General features: G+C 36.0%; 1 protein-coding gene across 6 annotated transcripts in view; it reads right to left on the bottom strand.

Annotated features, from left to right (window-relative positions):
- Positions 1-6705: 6705 nt before the first annotated feature.
- TLL1 (tolloid like 1) overlaps positions 6706-21105 on the bottom strand; it is a 164175-nt gene continuing 149775 nt past the window's right edge. For all 6 annotated transcript variants that reach the window (XM_079771107.1, XM_079771102.1, XM_079771103.1 and 3 more), the window contains 3 exons: positions 15996-16209; positions 11079-11329; positions 6706-9914 (listed from right to left, as the gene is read on the bottom strand). In XM_079771107.1, the coding sequence (XP_079627233.1) occupies positions 9783-9914; positions 11079-11329; positions 15996-16209 (597 nt within the window). In that variant the 3' untranslated portion in view covers positions 6706-9782. The remainder of the gene's footprint in view (positions 9915-11078; positions 11330-15995; positions 16210-21105) is intronic.

Raw genomic sequence — 21105 nt, 5'->3', positions numbered from 1 at the left:
CATAGGCGGAATCAGGATAATCATAGTATTGGCCTCATAGGATTAAGGTTAAGTAAATTACTATATGTAGAGAGATTAAATGACTGGTAGATAGTGAGTTATTACAAAAGGGCAGGGAAGACATGACAATAATGCCCCCTTGGTAAGGAGCAATAGAGACAGAGAGAAGCAAATTGAGGGAGAATTAGGAGGTAATATTGACAAGTCTTGGTACAGAAGAAGGATTTCTAACATTACACCTAGATTTAGCGGTTATACAACTGGAGGAGAAATTATGTCATTCCTGAAAACTGAGTACATGGAATCCTGACTTCAGTTTGGATATATTGAGTTTGAGGTGTTTTTGAAATACCTGGTTGGTTGGTTGATATTCAGATCAGGAACATAACAAAGCAGTCTGCACTGGCTATGTAGATGTGGAAATTATCAGTTCCATATGAGGATTGGAGGATAGGGAAATAGTTTAAAATGAAACTATTGAGACCTGAGCAAAGGGCATTATAACATTATTACACTAATACACTAATATTAATTCATATATTAATACAAACCAATACATCGACCTCATACTTAAGTATGAGGTAGATGTACTAGTTAAAATCCACACTAAGAAGAAGTAGGGATAATGAACATAGGTAAGCCCAACTGATAGAAGTAAGACAAAATGTTCAAAATATGATATAAAATAGGTTAATATTAGTGTATTTTAATCATTATATCCAATATTGGGAAATTAAGTACACTTAATTAACTGTGACAATATTAAGGATTACATTATTGACATTCTTCCTTATGCAAAGTGACCTCACAATTTGGTTAGTTTGTAATAAAAGAAGAATTATCTGGCTACTCACAATGGCTTTACTTGATTTATTATTCCCAAATATAAAATTTTAAAAGGCATTCTGACATCCTTAACACTTTCTTCAAGCTTATTTGCACACATATCTTAAATAAACTTTAATATGTTAACAACCATAACATTAATACAGCTATGGGTCTTTAATGCATGTAAGTCCTCAGGGGAAAAAGGTACTACATTGAATAAATATCCTAGGCAAAATAGCTATATTATCTATATATATAAAGAGGTAATATGCTAATTGGTCCTACCAGTGTCCTAGTCACGACAGGTCAACAGGCAGGAGCTGGTGGGCAGGGATGGGGGCGGGGACTTTTGCCCCCAGCACAGGCACGCACAGGCCTGCCCAGCACTAACTAATGTCATGCTGACTCAGAAGCGGAGGCCACTCCCGACAGAGGCATATGCAGGCTGGAGCTGCTGGGCGGGAACAGGGGCGGGGACTTGTGCCACCAGGACATGAGGCTGCCGCTGGGGGTGGCCCCCCTGGCGGAGGTGTGTGCAGGCCCGCGGTGTCACCCAGCCCAGAGGGTGCATCAGGATGGGCCACAGCGCCCCCCCTGGCGGAGGTGTGCGCAGGCCCGCGGTGTCATCCAGCCCAGAGGGGGCATCAGTACGGGGGTGGGGCCTCGGAAGAGAGCTCTCAGCACTCCTGCGCTGGGCTCTGAAGGCCTGGAGAGGAAGGGAGAGCACATAGGCAGTTAGGGGGTTTAGGCCAGGAGGGGAGAGCAGTTAGGGGCATCAGGCAGGCAGGGAGGTGAGCGCTTAGGAGCCAGTGGAAATCATCAGTTCCATATGAGGATTGGAGGATAGGGAAATAGTTGGATTGCGAGAAGGATCACAGATTGGAGAGCATGCAGGCCAGGCTGAGGGAACTCCCACCCCCATGCACAAATTTCATGCACCGGGCCACTAGTAGTCTATAAAATATTGTGAAAGTTAAAAATGAATGAGATGGATAGTACTCTTTACTATGTGATACAGTTTTGCCATTTGTAAAAATGAATTTATCTTGTAGGATTATTATGAGGATTAAATAAATTAATGTAATTAAAGATCTTAAAATAGTGCCTGGTACATGAAAAGAGATTAATATACGTTAGTATAAAAAGTATATAATGGAGGATTGTGGTGCTTTCTGCAGTAAATGATTGCATATTTTAAGGAAATAATATATTTAAAATAGTTATTCAAGTAGAAATTACTTTTAGAAAGAAAAATAATAAAGAAAAAGATTGGTTTCAATTCATCAGTAGTTGAAGGTAACACTAAACTTTACTGAAAATAAAAATATTAAGTGAAAAGCAAATTTCCATGAGGAATTTACATAAAATTTAAAATATGTTGGACAAGTGAATGCAATGATGATGATTAATGCAATAACCGGGGAAGAAAACTAACTATAATAGACCAGCTGTCATAATAGGTGTAGCTCATACCTAACATATGTATATGTAGATAGATAGGTAGGTATATAGGAAGATAGATAGATAGAGAGATAGATCGATAGATAGATGATAGATAGATAAATAGATAAAAGATAGTGGTATAGATATAGTTATTTCCCCAAGAATAATAAACTATTTTAATAGGGATAATTGGAAAAATTATAACATTAACTATATAAAAAAGATCAATGAAACTAAGAGCTGGTTTTTTGAAAAAACAAACACAATTGACAAATCTTTAGTTAGACTTACCAAGCAAAAAAGAGGACTCAAATAAATAAAATTATAAGTGAAAGAGGAGACACTACAACCAATACTGTGCACATACAAAGGATCATAAAAGATTTCTATGAACAAATATACACCAACAAGTTGGATAACCTAGAATAAATGGATACATTTTTATTATTATACAAACTACAAAATCATGAAGATGAATTATAAAGAAATAGAAAAATCTGAACTGACCAATTACTAGTAAGGAGATTGATTGAGTAGTCAAACAAACAAAATTCCTGGCCCAACTTCTCTGATACTCAGTTCTGAAAGTTCAAATGGCTTCTCTAAAACCAGGCAAGAGGACAAGAATATTTCTATATCATTGAATGGAATTCTTGGTTGATGGGTAAGACACCTTCCAAGTGTTAGATATGGTCAAGTAGCTATTGGACTATCATTCCTTCCGGGAGTGTGTAAGAGTTCCTGTGCTATATACAACTTTGCAAACTCCGGAAGTGTTTAAGACTTTAAGTTTTACAAATGCAATGGATATATAACAGTACCGCACTTTTTAAATTTGAATTTTTTAAATAATAGCAATGTCAAACATGTTTTCATCTGTTTATTGTCCATTCTGATCTCCTCTTCTGTCAATCACCCATACATATCCTTTGCACATTTATCTCTTACATGGGTTAGCTATCTTTTTCCATAAAGGGCCAAAATAGTATTTTAGGACATGTGGGCCAACATGCAATTGTCCTCAACTTTTTCACTGTTCTTGCCAAAAGGCTAGTCTTAGCTCATGGGCTGTGCACAAGGAGGAAGCGAGCTGGATTTGGGTCAGAGCATGTAGTTTGCCAACCCTTCATCTATTGGGTGGTTTATATCTTATTGAGTTTTAGGATTTCTTTATATAATCTGGGTTCAAATCCTTCATCAGGTATATAGATTGCAAATATTTTATATCTTAATATCTCTCTCACTGAGATCTTAGTATTCTAATTTATCATGATGGATTACATTTTTAAATGATTTTGACAATTTTATATATTTTGAGAGTCTGTTCTTACATTTATCTAACTTCAAGTTTTTAAATTTTAAGTTTTAAAATGTTTAAATGTATCATTTATTGTTATCATTATGGAGTCACCCACCACCAGATGAACTTTTATGCCTCAAGATTTATTTTATTTAATATTTCTATAGAAACACCAGCTATTTTTTAGCTTAGAAGTATCTGATGTGATTTCCAAATTTCTGGTACTATGTTCTACAAGCAACCTTTCTAAAAGCTTATAAATATATTTGTGATCCAATGTGAGTATATCATTCCTTAAATTAAAAATTGTAGTCTGATTTTTATTGTGATTTATATTTATTTTGATTACCAGTATATTTGATTTTCTTCCTCATAAAATAGAGACAATAAAATACAACTCATAGTTGTGAGGAATAAGTGAGTTAATGTCAGGCATTAAAAACAACAACAACACTGACAGATGTCAAATTTTAAATATTTGTGAGCCCTCCCTTTAAATATCATAAAGGAATCATGATTTAAAATGATTGTTTTTAACTAAATTTCTATAGTTACTCATAAAATTTCCTAGGAGAGCTTTTGATGGATAGAAAATTAGTCTTTAAATGTGTTGTAGAGTTAAATATTATGACTAATAGTCATATAATATTAGTGAATAGAAGCATCATTGGATCTGCTTTTTAAAATGTAATTTGCAAAATACACTGATGCATTGAGCTCATGTGTAAACTACTATGTATCAGTTTGAATAACCTTGGTTGCTATTTTTATTTCAGACACAAGTATGCTCTAAAAGTTTGATAGGCCACAAATGAAATGCTATATAACTTATTTTTCAGCTATACAAAAAATATGGGTAGACAGAGCAGAGTAAGGGCAGTGGGATTGGTGAAGCTATTAGTTTGTATTCGTATAGAAATTACACATAACAACACAAATAATTTCATTACTTACTCAATGCCTTCACCCTGGCAACAAAGGCAAGACAAGATCCAGCTGCCGGGACCTTCTATCTACACATCTTAAGCTGCATATTGGCTCCTTAGGTCTTCTCTTTCATAAGCTTTAACCCGAATATATTTCCACCTCCAAGTCTTCTAAAATTAGAAACTGATATTTATTGTATTAAAAATTGTTATTTGAGCCATAACTGGTTTGGTTCAGTGGATAGAGCGTCGGCCTGCAAACTGAAGGGTCCCAGGTTCGATTCTGGTCAAGGGCATGTACCTTGGTTGCGGGCACATCCCCAGGAGGTGTGCAGGAAGCAGCTGATTGATGTTTCTCTTTCATCGATGATTCTAACTCTCTATCTCTCTCCCTTCCTCTCTGTAAAAAATAAATAAAATACATATTTTAAAAAAAATCGTTATTTGAGATATTGTATGAGAGGGACGATATCCTACATAATAAAAGGGTAATATGTAAATTACCATCACTCCGCTATGCCCACGATTTGGCCAGCAGGGGGCGCAGGGGGCGGGACATGGGGTGGCCGGGTGGCCGATTGGGCCGGAAGAACGCTGAGCTCGCGTTGCCAGCGGCGGCGTGAGCTCAGCGTCTGCACCATGGCTGTGCTGTGGCACAGAAGGGGCCTCTGGGGCAGTGAGCCCATGTCCTGCTGCGGACCATCAAAAGCGGGGAGCGAAAGCGGGGGGAGCTGGCTGTCTGTCCGCTCCAGCACCAGTGGACAGACAGCCAGCTCCCCCATGATCGAAAGTGGGGAGCTGTGTGTCTGCTCCAGCACCAGCGGACCCCCTGCCATCAAAAGCGGGGAGCAGGCTACTAGCAGTGTCCGCGGAGTGTGCTAGGCTTTGCGGGGCAGTGGATATGGCCTGGATGGCAGGTTAGGCCTAGGGGATCCTACATGTGCATGATTTAATCATGCACTGGGCCTCTAGTATATGTATAAAGGGCCCAAGGCCTATATCCATCCTGCATCAGTCTCTGCAGAAATGAGGTGTCAAAGTGTAGATTTGAATCACACATGAGCCTGGATTCAGGATGAATACAATAGTGGATAGTGAAAGATGGGTGCGTTGAAGGCTGGACAAAGAGAAAGAGTAGATGTCAAAAGAAAGTTCAGAGACTAATAATATCCCATCATGTATCAGAGCCAGCTTTGCCAACAATTTTTTTTTCTAAGCTAATGACAAAATTTTTCAGTTTTATAATAACAACACTAAAAGGCTAAAAGCTAAGTATTCACTATGTATTGAGGCATAAAATGCTTCCATTCATTCACAGACCAGCTTTTTTTTTCTTTTTGATAGGCTCATGTTACACTTTTTTTTTTTCTTAAAAGCCAAACAAAGCTGGTTTGGCTTAGTGGCTAGTGCATCAGCCCATGGACTGAAGGGTCTGGAGTTTGATTCTGGCCAAGGGAACATACCTCCATTGTAGGCTTGATCCTCGGCCCTGTTGGGATGGGAGGTAATGTGTCTCTCAATCAATGTGTCTCTCATATCGATGTTTCTTTCTCTCCTCCCTCTCCCTTCCACTCTCTCTAAAAAAACCAATGGGAAAATATTCTCAGTTGAGGATTTAAAAAAAAAAAAAAAAAGAGAGAGAGAGAGAGAGAGAGAGAGAGAAAGAAGGCATTACTATAGTTCAAGTTATAAAACTTTAGGAGGTAATTATTTTTCCTGTTTCTCCTCCCATGCCAGATTTAACAAATGGTATTAAAGGTTTTCCAAAAAGTAAGTCTTATTCCCATTATCACTGAACAAAATTTCCAAACATTTTAATAATTGCTAAGTAAAAGTCATTTTGCATGTCACACGACTGTAGTTTACTAAATCTAAGCAATCTATAATTTAATGTTTTTTAAAAATAACTTTTATTCTTCTTTAAAGAATAATAATTAATCATTAGAAGCTTTTAGAGATTTTCTGTATGGAAGAATAAAATTTTCTATTTGAGGCTTCCCATAAAATACAGTAGTAATATAAGTCAAATAAAGGAGACTAAGATATTTAAAAACAAAATTGAGTAGAATTTGAGTATGACACTATAATATATTAAAATTAGTCTGATAGCAAAAATCCAGCCAATATAAACAGAAAACATTTAAGAACTTCAAAAATATAATTGTTGTTTCTCATTCATTTGTTTAAAAATGTTGTTTTATTCAGGTACATTAAGGCATGGTAATAAACTAGATTAATGACTTTTAAAAAATAACTTAATAAAATCATATGAAGTGGGAGCAGTTTTTTTCTGTGTACAGAATGCATAGATGTAAGAATTGTGGCAAATAGAGAGAACAACCAATATACTAATGTAGGGGTTGAAAATAATTTACAAAATTAATTTAATAAAATGTCTAGAACAGTAACTAACAATTATTAACAAAACATTGAAGCTGTCTGTATTTGCATTTAACAACACATTTAAGCCAAAGTGGAATTAATATAAATTAGTATGCAGTGAACTGATATGACATAGAATACAATAAAAATTAATGACCACACTCAAGACCTAAGTTATGACAACATCTCCATATGCTTTCTAAATACCTTTTAACTTTAACTTCTCAGTTGTGTTGAGCAGCACATCATAGCCTAATTGTCAACTGGAATATCCAGAATATTTCATAAAGTAGAACACTACATTCCCCTACCACAGCAGATAAAATAATTTAATATTTATTTTAACAAAAGGCCCATGGTTACTAACTTCTAACTATAGTTGTTATTTTTTAAAAATTTCTAGTACTAACTGTAGTCCTTGAAGCTATCTACAGTTGATGTTCAAATTGCCATGCTGTTTCTGAAAGGAACACTAGTTTTATCCGGAAGGTTTTACTGTAATTCACCCCTATAATTTACTCAATGTGGAAAAGTTTCATCATAAAAAAATCTACTATTTATATATGTTAAGACTGATTCTACTACATTTTGTAGGACAAGCACAGATTTTTAGAAGGGACAAGCTGGCTTTCAACATCTGACTACACTGTGACCCTGGGAATATTATGTGCATTCTTTGAGCCTCAGGTCCTGAACTAGAAAATATCATCATCACAGCTGTCAAAGGGAGCATCAAGGTTAAAAAGAGCTAGAGCGTGTGCTCAGTCCCAGGCTGGGCATAGTGTCATATACTAGGTGTTCATGTGTTTTTTCATTCCTTTTTCCCAATCCTGATAAATTTTGGCAAATTGGAGATTAGTAAAAAATATAGAAGTTACTGGAATAAGTCAGCTCCATTAAAATCTCATTATGTTGCAGGCAATAGTTACATATTTCCTAAGTAACATTCAATAAGATGAAATGATTGGTTTTAAAATGTATTTACATATTATAATTCATATGCAGGAAAAGATTCTTTAGAGCAACAATAACAGAACAAATAAACTACATCTGTATGTATAGTTTAATTTTGTAAAAATGAAGAAAAAAAACCCAATTTTATTAAATGTTTAATATTCATGGACAGCTAACAGAAACAAAGCTAAAGAGCAATCAACATCAAAAAATATCAAAATAGAGTTTCTCTGAGGGAAAGAGCCGTTTTTTTAATGGGTCTATAATAATTAGAAGTTCCCATTATTTGTCCATGAAACTGCCTAAGAAAGGTGCTACTTCATACAGGATTCTAGTAGAACTTGGCACATAAATTTTAACTTTTCAAACCACCCACTACTTTTCACCTTCTTACAGCTTCACTCAGACAAGCTCACATATACATACATTAATATTAAAAACACACATGGCTTTAAAGCAGAAAATCATTTTCTACAACAAAAGCAGGTCAACATATTTATACCCAATGTTCCGTCAGAGAAATGGATTTTCCTCATAGAGCTGCTAATTAACATACACTATTATGTTCAATATTTCAAAAGATGTGTTTCTAGAAGGATCTGTTGGATCATGTGCAAGAATTCTAAGGCATTTTAAGTAGTTGTTCCACAGGACAAGTGCTGCCCTTGCGATGATATACTCTTGATACATTTTACAAGTCTTCAGTCTTCAAATGCCACCAGCCCGACAGAGGGAGACATTCAGAGTCTACAGGTGGTTGGCTCAAAGTAAAAAACTTTGTTTAATAAAATGTTCATGGAATAGCACCAGAAAAAGTCTTTCAGAGACAAAACCTTTTTCCAACATTGCATTTTTTCTTAAAGTGAATCCCAGGAAGAAAAAAGAAAAAGAGAGAGAGATATCTTTCAATTCTTACAAGGCCTACTTCCGCTTCATTTCATTTTTTTTAAATACAACATTAACCATGACAACATCAACAATAACAACTACAACTACGACAGATCAACAACAAAAGTAAGACAATAGCAGCAGTGGTAACTTGAGTATGAACCATCCAAACAGTCATTTCATTTAGAAGAATCCTGTTCACACCGGTTGGGAGTTTTTTGTGTTTCTTTTTTTCTTCGTAGAGTTCATAAGACAGCACATGGCTTCTTGGATTTGGTGTGAAAAGGCAGTACTTTCGCTGAAAGAACTGAGTTTACCAATCAACTGGGCACTTTTCAGCACTTCAACAAATGATGTCTAGATTTTAATTGCTATAATAGAAACTACTAACATCTCAAAGTTGTCAAAATATCAGTAAAATAACGTGGTCTCAAGATGATCAATGTTTCAGAGGTTAATCTGGCCTGCAAATGAAAATAATGAAGCTGAAATATTCCAGTTTCCAAACATTGGACACACCTCCATTTAAATTACAAACCACCCTCTTAAGACTCCTATTTCACAACATTTTACAAGGATCTGGTTTGCACTGTGTCCAAGATACAAAGCCAAAGCAATTATCCTAAGAAACCAGGAGAGGGTTTCCCAGTTTATGACCTGCAAGATCCTTTTATTCCTCCCAAATCTTGCAAAATTGTCAAAAAGAACACTCTGCAGGGCCACAGACCCTGAACCTAATTGTCTGACTCGTGAGGCCACTGCGTCAAGCTGCGCACAAAAGCTCGTGGAGTCTTCCTTGCAGCACATCAGGCCCTTCCTTCCACCAGCTTTATCTATCCCGTCAGCGTGGAGTTCAAATATCCTGGCAATGCTGACCAAGGTTCGCTGCAAACTCCTCGTTCAGTACAGAGATAATTCTGGTCATACAGTTTTCTTCTGTTCGGTTTTATTATATAAAACATTTGTGCTAATATCTTCATTTAAAAAAAAACAACAAACAAACTATGTCTTCTCTCCGTTATGCACATTCCTTTCTTTTCTGAAGGAGGTTTTGGTGTTGGTTATTTGGTATGCGTGGTATCTTGATATCGAATGCTTTTGTATCTTATATGAAATCCTTTCTTGTTGATTGTGTCATCAGTGTGAAAATGAATCAAAACTGCATCCCCATTTGAATAGATCTCTTCTGGTGGCTGAAGAAAATAAACAAACAAACAAACAACAGAATGAGTCACTTTTTCTTTAATGGAATTCGTGTTTTTTGGGGGTATATAATTGAATCCTCCTAACACCTTGAAAAGTGGATATGAGCAATTTCTTCATTTTACAGATGAGAAAACTTGAGTTTCAGAGAAGCAAATGACACGCTCAAGTTCACACAGCTAGTCAGAAATGTAGCTGGGCTTTGAGCATACTTAAGTCTGTTTCCAAATTCTGGAACTTGGTGTTTTGTACCCAAATTTTTAAGCCAAGTTCCTTTGATTTACAAATAAATAAAGTGAGGCTCAGAGAGGATGAAGAGACATTAGTAAACTTGTTTCAGGAGCTGCTCTGAGGCAGAGTCACTTCCAGAATCCAAACTTTGCATTCCTTCTTGTTTTAATAATTAAGTCCAAGAAGGTTTTTGTTTTCATTTCAGTTGCTATTTGGACAGGAGTTTAATATTATCAATTAAGCAATAGCTACTGATAGACAATAAAAAAATTGGGGATAATGTCATCAAAACAATATATATACTCAGATATTGAGTATGTGGATTTGATATTGATGCAGAGGATTCTGGGAAAGAAAGCACTGAGGCTTTCCTTTTTTTTTTTTTTAATTTCTCATTGTGACATGCTCTGGCCTGCACCTGCCAATGTGTCCTGTGCAGAGAGACACCCTGCAGTTGCATAACATCTGACTGATCCGCACACCTGTGGCGGGCCATCCACTCCCACCTAACACATTTGTTGAAAAGAGAATGTCAATCTAAATGGTGTGCATATTCGTTTTTCTTGTATACTTTAATTTAGGAAGGTGACAACATTGTCAAATGTGCGTGTTTAAGTATATTCTATTTGTATTATTAAAAAGTTAAATATTTATTGCACTACAAAGCCAAGAATATAAAATTTAGAATGTGGACAGTAACGAGAAATTATAACTACTGAATTTATCTGTCTCTTTTGATATTATCAAGCAAATTCACTAGAAGTGGTAAGAAGTGGTAAGGCGTGTTATAATGTATTAAGACACTGATAATAAATAACTTTTTTTTGGTAAAAACACTGCTGTTCTGTATGTTACATATGTTAATCATGAATCAATAGGCATTTTTAATCATGGCTATGGTTTTCTGTTGGTACTGTATTTACCCCTGATCCACAAAATCGACCAAGCCCCATCGCTGTTGAATCGAGGCCGCCAAAGAGCTCAACATAGTCATAGCCACAGTCAGCTTCTTCTTCCACTTCGAAAATCGGGAAAGATAACTCCAGTCGCGAGCCCCGTTCTGACACTAACAGCCATTCACAGTCGACTTGCGCTGGGTAGTTGTTATCACCAAACTGCGCATGTGAGTAAAGGTCTCTGGGCTTGGATTCCGCTTTCAGCCGGCCACCACACTCTGTCCAGAGGGGGGAAATGAAACAAGTAAGCTCAATGAGCGTTAACAGGTCCAAGTTCCATTTCAATGGAGTCTAACCATTCTCTAACTTCTAAATTTAGAAGTTATTTCTATCTGCAGATGGCAGAAGGCATTATAATTCAATTTTATTGAAAACCAAAAAAATGGCATGGTTTGAAAAAATGACTTAAAATATTTCAAAAAGTTCCTGTTTTTGTTTATCTGTTTCAATACACAACTGAATTCCTATGAATCACTCAAATAACCCTATGGATCCTATGAGTCCCATGAGTTCCTATGGATGGCTCAACATAATAAATCTGGAATTAATTTCCCATGGAAAAAAAAAAGGAGAGAGAATTTAGTCTGCAGGATAACTTTTTAAAGGATGAACATTTGGCTATTGTATGCAAGACATATGATTGGCCTGGGAGACATTTCCATCAGCAGGAAATAATAGCCAGCATGGGGCAATTGCTTATGAGTGGCTTTTGAAGTACGTTCGATCGTTCATTTTACATGGTCCCTTTAAAAGAAGATATTTAAATAGAGTAAACACATTTCCTGCAAATATCCCTATTCATTTACCAAGTCAGCAAAATATGAACAGAGTAGGTTAGCATGTCAGCAATACCATCTTCAAATCCACTGAAAACACTTTGCAAGCTCCCAGAGCGTCTTCTACAGAATTCTGGGAAATGGAAAATGAAGCTCAATAAGAAAGGTAAAGAAGGGAAGAGAAGCCCAGGGGTGGACTTCATTTTAATTTGGAAAGACAAGTTTGTTCATTTCCTGAAAAAGTATTAAATTCCGGGAGAGGTCCTGTAATTTGACCTATAAGTGCTTTTAGTGGTGGGCATTCTAATTTAATTGAGTTAGATAAAAATAATTTCCTTTCAAAGGAGCATAATAATGTATCATTTGATTTTTAAATGACATTGAAAGTGTGATGATTTGTGCTACAGAAAAGTCCTACCAGACCATGCCATGTTTTAAAACATTACTTTCTCTCCACATTTCTCCTTTTTTTTTTTCTGTATGATAGCTGCATCCTCTGAGCGAAACACCAGATTTTTCTTTTTATTGGGAAGATTTGTTTCTTACAATTCATTTATTTAAAACTGTAACAATAACATTGCTACCTGATTAAAATAAAATTGGACCTACAAGAAACCAGATCTACTGTGAGGGGGAAACACAATTCCCTAATAAAGTCCATTGCCGGTGGATTTGGACAGTATTGCTTGAGGAAAAGTAGCCATAAAGCTATATTAAAGTGTATTTCCAATCACCCGGTTTCAAAATTCATAATGTTAGAAGCTTTTCTTGTTGATAAAATTAAAATTGTATAGAGAAATATGAATTTAGGGAAGCAAATTAAAATGCATACTTCAGGGCCCACTGATAATAGCTATATGTATTCTAGAAGGCAGTAAATCATGCATAAGCACTTTATAAATGTAGCAAAACGGTGGGCAGATGTAGTACTGGACTTGGCTGTCTTGTTAGTTGAAACTGACCTACACTCAGAAGTTCAGAAACGTCTGAAAATCAGTTTAATTTATCAGACTGTAAGCTGTCCACAGGTGAGAATTCCTATTTTCCTATAAATTCCCTTGAGTTCCTAATTTTCCCTCATAAATTACTAATACCTTACATATCTATCTAAAGCTTGTGCTAAATAAATATTTGATGAAAAACTACAGAATAAAAAAACTTGTTAAAAAGAAAGCGCTGGGGAAAAATACATAGTAGGCAGTACATTACTGGTAAGAATATTTCAAAAGATGTGGCTGCTAGAAAATAGCAGTATAAAATAAACCTGTCCAGAAAATCCCAAGAAAGCTGGTTAAATGAGGACAAAAAAATTATACATAAAAAAAACCTACAATTTTTGATAAGAGCAAATGATAAGAAGTTGGAAGGCCAGGACTCTAATTCCAATTGTTATTTTTTGTGTTATGTGGTTGTCATCTAAGTTTAGTCATCTCAGAATCCTCATTTCTGAGATGACAGTGCTGGATAGGACAATATCCAAGGCACATTTTGCTTAACAAAATGAGATCGAGGTTGTTCTCGGGGGTTATGAATGGATATAAACTGCACAGGGGAAAAAATGAGACTAATCAGTTAGGTTTTTTTGGACTGAGGATTTGTTTAAAACTTAGATAAGGAAGCGTTCAATCTTTACCTATTGCTTAAAATAATAGTGATCCATTTTTTATCAGTTTCCTTTCTAATCCAAAATTTGTACATTAAGAGAAAATATACTACAGTAAAAGTACATAAACTTTGGAGACAGAATTAGGATAAAATCCATGCTTTAATGTAATTTTAGAATTCTTTGAAAATTAGCTTCTCTAGATTTTCAATGTCTTCCTCTGAAAAAAATAAAAATAATATCTATATCATATGGCTTTTTTGAGCATTCAATGGTTTGTAAAGCATAAGTATGTTCCTAAAGTGCTGGGTACCAGATTTATTGGGAGTATCATTTTGTAAGTTATATAAATGTGTAATCACTATGCAATACACCTGAAATTAATATAATATTGAATATCAACTTTAATTAGAAGCATGAACAGATTGTTGAACCTCAGAGGGAAGGCAGGGGAGGGTGGGTGGGAAGAGATCAACCAATGAAGTTGTATGCATATATCCATAACCTCTGGACAGGGACAATGGGGTGGAGAGGACCTGAGGGGAGGGGAGGTGGGAGCGGGCTGGAAGAGCTTAAAAGGAGGACCTATTAATACTTTTAACAACAAATATTTTTTTAAAATTTCAAAAAAAATATAGAGAATTAGATCCTACCAATAGATTCTTAATGGGAATATAAACGCTGCAAATAGACTCCATGAGCAGATGCCAGGCACATTAAGGTATCATGGAGTTTGTAGTTGTAAGAAACTTTGAAATTATTATTTTACAGATGAAGAAACTGAGATCCAAAGACAGTATCTTTTCCCAAGTTCCCAGGTAAGTGATGGCATAGTTGGACCAAGAGCCCAGATGTATCGACATAATCTTTACTTTCCATTTACAACAAGTACAAAGAGAAATTTCCCTATTAAAGAAAAATTTTACAAAGCTAAAAAAGAAAAAGGAATTTATACTCAGATAATTTAAAATACTATATAATCAGCTATTTTGAAAGTTTTGAAAGCATGTTTTCACACTGCATTCTTGGAATATGTGATAGCCAGAATATCATCTACCATGACTTCTCTACTGTTAGAAAAATACTAATGGAGTAATGGGATTCCAAATTCCTTCAACACATGACAAGTTATCAGAAAAATATTTAAAAGTAAATGTCAAATGTATGAAAAATCCTTCATTAATATGAAATTCATGGTCCATGAAAGACTTTCCTCAAACAAAAATACTTATATTAATCAGGAAAAATTATTACTTTATGTTACATATGAATCTAATTATTACTACTATGAATCAGATAAATATCCTGACAATTAATATCCACATTATCACAGGCTTCAATGTAAATCTAATGCTTATAATAAAATACACTAGAGTGAAAAAATAATACTGGACAATAAAATAATTAAAATTCAAATTTCTAAAACAAAATGAAACAAAAAGATAAAAGCAATCAGCATGAAACTGTGACAAAAATTACTGCACTAAAATTGTTTCAAAAATATGTAGACCAGTGATTTTAAACTGGTGGGCTGCAAGAATATTTAAAACATGCAATACTTGACTATTTAGTCAAGGGCACTGACTTTTTTTGCCTTAGATTATCAAATAAAAATATGACAACAGCCAACACAATAGCTGTTCAGTGCGAAGGAATCAAAATTATACCTATTTTTTTGTCAGGTTGGCAAAAAGAATATATATTTGGCGTGCTGCAGAATTTTAGTAATTAGTTTATGTGTGCCATGAGATGAGAAAGGTTGAAAATCGCTGATGTAGACATTTTATACTGTTCTACACCAAGATAGATTTCTCCCGTGTCTCAATAGCTTAGACATAGTTAATGCCACTAGATGTCACTATAAGCTAAATGACTCTAGTAAACATCTGCAATTAACTGATTTCTCTTTTAAAAAGACTAAAAAAATGACATTTCCTAGACATTCATGGAAAATATTATTAAATTGGATCCAGGATATAAAAATACTATTTTATGTTTGCCTAAAATTATCCATATTTTTCTAAATTATAGTTTATTTCTTAAAGACTTGTAGAACAGCTGTAATCTGTAAATCGTATTAGTGATTAGGTTTACAGAACTTCTGTGTTTCATGCCAAATAAAGGGGGAAACAAATAAGGTTCTATAAAACAGAGAGATGATTGCCAAATTTGATTTTAAAAAATGTATTAATATGAAAAATAAATTTCTGTTAAATATGGCATATAAGTCAAACTGTTACACTTAATAATACATTATAGAAATATTTAGAAATATGTAGTTCCACTTGATCATACTGCATTTGAATACAAATCAGACCAAACTATTGGGTTTCTTCCTAAATGTTCATCAATGACAAAGCTAGTTAGGTCAGATGCGACAGGGTTCTAGACAGTGCTTCAGTGAGATTTACTCTGTGTGGGATCTTGTTATGGGACCCACTGCATTCACAGGAAGAAAAGCTGGCCTTTAGTCAGAAAAGAGAAGCAGGGCCCTGATTCGCTGACCTGTAGAATGTGTAGCTTGAAAGCCTCTTCTTTGAACAGATGCATCAGAAACAAACCGAACAAACATTTTATTTCCAGTAGCCACTAGGGGCTCTGGGATCTTGTTGCCACATAGTCGTCCAAGAATTGGTGATTTTTCTGTTTGTCCATCAAATACTTCCAAGTGATCGTAAGCACATTCTTGATGCTGCTCTATCTCAAACTCACTAAAGGCCTGTTTAAAGAGAGAAAGAAAGGAACGAATGATGGGAGTTAGGAAGAAAAGAAGGAAGGGAGTCACTAATTATTAAAAGCGGCTTCTGGGTTTTGAAGCAGAACTACAGATTAAATATGTTCAGGCCATGCAAATTATTTAATACATATAGCACATTATTGAAAGGGCTATAAAATCAATAAAATATAAAAGCTCTGGAAAACAAAATGAGAAAAAATGTAATAATTCCATTTGAAAGTCTACTATTCAACCACTATAACTAATTCTACTATTGCAATTGAATTTACAACAGTATTTAGACAAACTAGAATACCACAGTAATATTTTATTCCAAATTTAATTCCAAATATTTTATGAATGTATCAGAAAGTTTTAAACTATTATATTAAAAAATTGATTCTTTCTGGTTTTGATGATCATCAACTATTGGACATCATCCTACTTTCAGGGACCTAAACCAAGAAGAAAAATCCATAAAGTAATGATCATATCTTGACAAAAATTGAATGCAGTAAATCTTAATAGAATAACTAAAACAAAGAAAGTTTTCACTATATATTTCTTTATTTAGATTTTATAACTCAAATTATTAGAAACTAATATAAATTTAGGCTAAACTTTTAAAATTTACTATTCAAACAAATGGTACACTTATTTTATATTTGGAGTCTTACAAAGTTTAGTATGCTTTGCCATTTAAAAATCATTCTAGTTTACTTGTGTGGTAATTTTTATGTGCATGTCTTTGCAAATTCTTAAAATAAAAAATTCATTAAATATGTATATAATACATTAACTGTCGCAAAGAAAAGTTTAATTGAAATAGACTGATAATAACATTGAAATTAATGATTCTAGGTACTCCAGGTTATTCACCAAATAAGGCTTTTTTCTCCCCCCCCCAAACCATCACACATTCAAAAAAATAAGCTATCATTACTATTTAAGTCTATAGAGAAAAGCTAAAAAATAAAAGAAACCTGAGGAAATATAAAATATACTTGAAAATTAATTAATTTTGCTATAATCCCTGATGCATAAAATATTTACATAAACTTTTTTTAAAATTTAATAAATCTTTATTGTTCAGATTATTACAATTGTTTCTTCTTTTTAAACTTTTTTATATACATGTTTTCTTTAATGCAATTTTGTGAAGTAATCATAATGTTCAGTTTAATTGACATACATTTTATAATTCTCAAAGAAAAAGTGACTAAGAAGAGTTCTCCCTCAGTGTTGGCCACAGTTCCATACCACACCACCGTCTACTATCACTTCTGACTTTGGGGGGAGTAAGAGAAAAAAATGAAAGAAACAATTTATATTAATTAGGGTGTAGGAGAAAGGAATGAAAGGTACTTAAAAGAGAAAAGAAAAGAAAGAGGGCTGATCTTTCATGTCTCATTCCATTGAATTCTAATTTCTAAAAAGAGTAAATTAAAATGCATTAGAGAATGAGGGTCGTGGGCTAAATCCCCAGTAGGAGGCGTGCTGGAGGCAGCCAATCAATGATTCTCATCATTGATGTTTCTATCTCTGTCTCTCTCTCCCTTCCTCTCTGAAATCAATAAAAACATATTAAAAAATAATTGCACTGGAAACAAAAAAGTGATGCAGAAAAATATAGTGAACAGTTTACCCTGAAACACAATATTCAAAGTAGGCAGCCACTGAAGGAGTTTGTCATTGGTTATTACCTATTATCTATTGGCATAGAGTAGACATGAGACATAGAAGAACCTAAATGGATGGTTGGCTGAATGTCTGCCATTCATTTGCCTACACACCTATCCCATGTTTATGGCTAGACCCATGAGTGGAAATGCTCTGGGAGTAGCAGACCAAAGCGGCTGCTTTTCTGTCTCTCAGGAGATTGCACTCAGTTAGCTTCTCTCATCCTGTGCACACATCTACAGTCTTAATTTCAGTTTGTAACCTTAAAAAAACCAATGAGAGAAAGTTGGCTTAACTGCACCAGATAAATTTATTACATATTATATGAAGCTTCTGAATTATAAGATCAACAGTATTTCAAGAAGAAAAATATTGATATCTGAAAACAATGACAAGTAGTTGTCCCTTCGGAATGTGATTCAGAATAATCCACCTATAAATATAAAGAACAGAGAAACATACTGTGAAGGAGAGAAATTTGTAAGAGTGATGGGGGTAATGGCATTCTAAAGCATATACTCTAAGTAAAAGCTAAACCTGGGATCAGATTTTACAGACCACACATGTTCAGTACATTGATTGGTCCATTGAAAACTAAGTGAATGAGATAACTGACTACTTCACTCCTTAATGAAATGCAGGATGTCTGGAGTAAATCATAACATCTGTTTTACAGAGCAGAGCAACATTACACAAAGTGGCATTGAGTTGGTGGGCTGGGGGGCATACTGACACCTGGTCCGGAGCCAACTGGCTCCGGCTTTTTATCAAATTACTAATGGAATCAGACTGACTCTATAAGAATCAAATTAGGCAAAGATTCTGTCGCTGACATATTTTCAAGCAATGCAGACAACTCTCATTCATTAAGGTATTAATGAATTTTCCTCTTGGAATTGGTGGCAGCTTGTTAGGTCCACTGCAAAGATTGGGTGGTCCTTTTCCAGCAGTCAGCCTAACCTAAATGCTCTACCACACACAAGCAAAGCATGACTAACTCACATACTGAGATCTCATTAATCTGGCCCTAAATATCATCGAGGCATCCACATAGAGGGACCTCCATGCATAGTGACTTTGCCTCAATACAAAATATTTCTAGGCCATAGAAAAGTATTATGGGAGCCCATGGGAAATCAGAAATCTTTAAAAATACTCTTTAGAGTTTCCAAAGATAAAGTGAGATGCACAATTTATTGCTTTACGCTATGACACACTCTGAGTCACGAATCTCTATATCTAAGTAATGCAGAATGTGAACATTTCCAGCCACCAGGAACCAATGTTACAGCAATGCCCCACAAAGACACTTAGATACCCCACAGGTCCTTCACCTTCACAATGAAGACAGGGCAGCTAGCAAAGCTGATGTATGCAGCTGTAAGGAACTCTGATTTTTGCTGCAACACTATTCTCTTTTGTGGGATTTTAAAATATTTTTATTAAGCATTTACACTACTATTTTACAGACATTTTGGTACTCAAATTTAAACCTTACTCATTCCATGATTATAGTTCTACTAGAGGCCCGGTGCATGAAATTCGTGCACAAGGGTATGTGTCCCTCAGTCCAGCCTGCACCCTCTCCAATCTGGAACCCCTCATAATCCAGGTCTGCTGGCTCCCAACTGCTCACCTGCCTGCCTTCCTGATTGCCCCTAACTGCTTCTGCCTGCCAGCCTGATCACCCCCTAACCATTCCCCTGCCAGCCTGATTGATGCCTAACTGCTCCCCTGCCAGCCTGATTGCCCCTAACTGACCTCCCCTGCTGGCCTTGTCACCCCTAACTTCCCTCCCCTGAAGGCCGGGTCACCCCTAACTGCCCTCCTCTGCAGGCTTGGTCCCTCCCAACTGCCCTTCCTGGCCCCCCCAACTGCCCTTCCCTGCAGGCCTGGTAGCCCTCAACTGCCCTCCCCTGTAGGCCTTGTCACCCCTAACTGCCCTCCCCTGCAGGCCTGGTCCCCCATTACTGCCCTTCCCTGCAGGCCTGGTCCCCCCCTGTCCCCAACTGCTCTCCCCTGCAGGCCTGGGTCCCACCCAACTGCCCTTCCCTGCAGGCCTGGTCACCCCCAACTTCCCTCCTCTGCCGGTCTGGTCACCTCTAACTGCCCTCCCCTGCAGGCTTGATTGCCCCCAACTGCCCTCCCTTGCAGGCCTGGTCCCTCTCAATTGCCCTCCCCTGCTGGCCTGATCGCCCACAACTGCCCTCCCTTGCAGGCCTGTTCCCTCCCAACTGTCCTACCCTGCTGGCCATCTTGTGTCCACATGCGGTCAGGATCTTTGACCACATAGGGGCAGCCATCTTGTGTGTTGGGTTGATGGTCAATTTGCATATTACTCTTTTATTAGATAGGATGATTTTAAGCTTCCTAATCTAGGTTTTAGAAAGAGTGAATAACTGTGAGCTCTAGTCAGAAATCTTGATGTATTTCCCATAAGATAAACTAGGAGATCAAGGAGTCCCATTCAAAGGAAATGAAATTGAACTCTCATTTTAGGCTGTGGAAAGAATAACTGTGTGTTTCTGGAACACACAAGAAAGCCTAATCTACCTAGCTGGCCACCAGCCAGGCTTGCATATGCAGGCCCCTCATATGAACATCTGTGGAGGTGATTTTATTGAAAATACAGGCACTGGCTAAAGGATAAGGCCATTCATTGTCACTACATATATCCACAAAGGACAAGATAATAAAATGATAGTGCTGAATGCGGATATAAAATTTAGCCAGGGTGACCATTTAAGAGAATTAAAGAGACTGATGCAATTTGAGCAGCTGTGAAATAAGATTCAGAGCTCCCTAGTCCCAAGCCATCTTTTGCCTTTTCCTGTTTTGGGTAAGAACTGTCATTTGGATTCCCACAAGATATTGGAAGAATTAGAGGCCACTGGAAAAAATGGTACAGTGGAATACAAACCCCAGTCTCTAATATAAAAGCTCTTTTTTTTTTCCCTGTGAGCCCTCTATAACTTTGATTAAATACACTCTTTATGGATTTATGGTAGAGAACTCTATGACATTTGAGGGTGTTTTGTTTTCTAAAAATATCCCATATATGAAGTTATAAATAACAACTATGGAACTTAGCAGAACTCTAGGCTATGAAACATCAAATAAAACTAATTACTGTATGCTCCCTTGCCTGGAATTTTGCTTCAGTTTTGTTTGTTTTGTTTTTGTTAATCCTTACCTGAGGATATTTCCCGCCCCTTTATT

The sequence above is a fragment of the Cnephaeus nilssonii genome (genome assembly GCF_951640355.1).
Source record: "Cnephaeus nilssonii genome assembly, chromosome: 5".
In the NCBI taxonomy this organism is placed as follows: domain Eukaryota; kingdom Metazoa; phylum Chordata; class Mammalia; order Chiroptera; family Vespertilionidae; genus Cnephaeus; species Cnephaeus nilssonii.
This window is presented reverse-complemented; position numbering and strand designations above follow the sequence as displayed.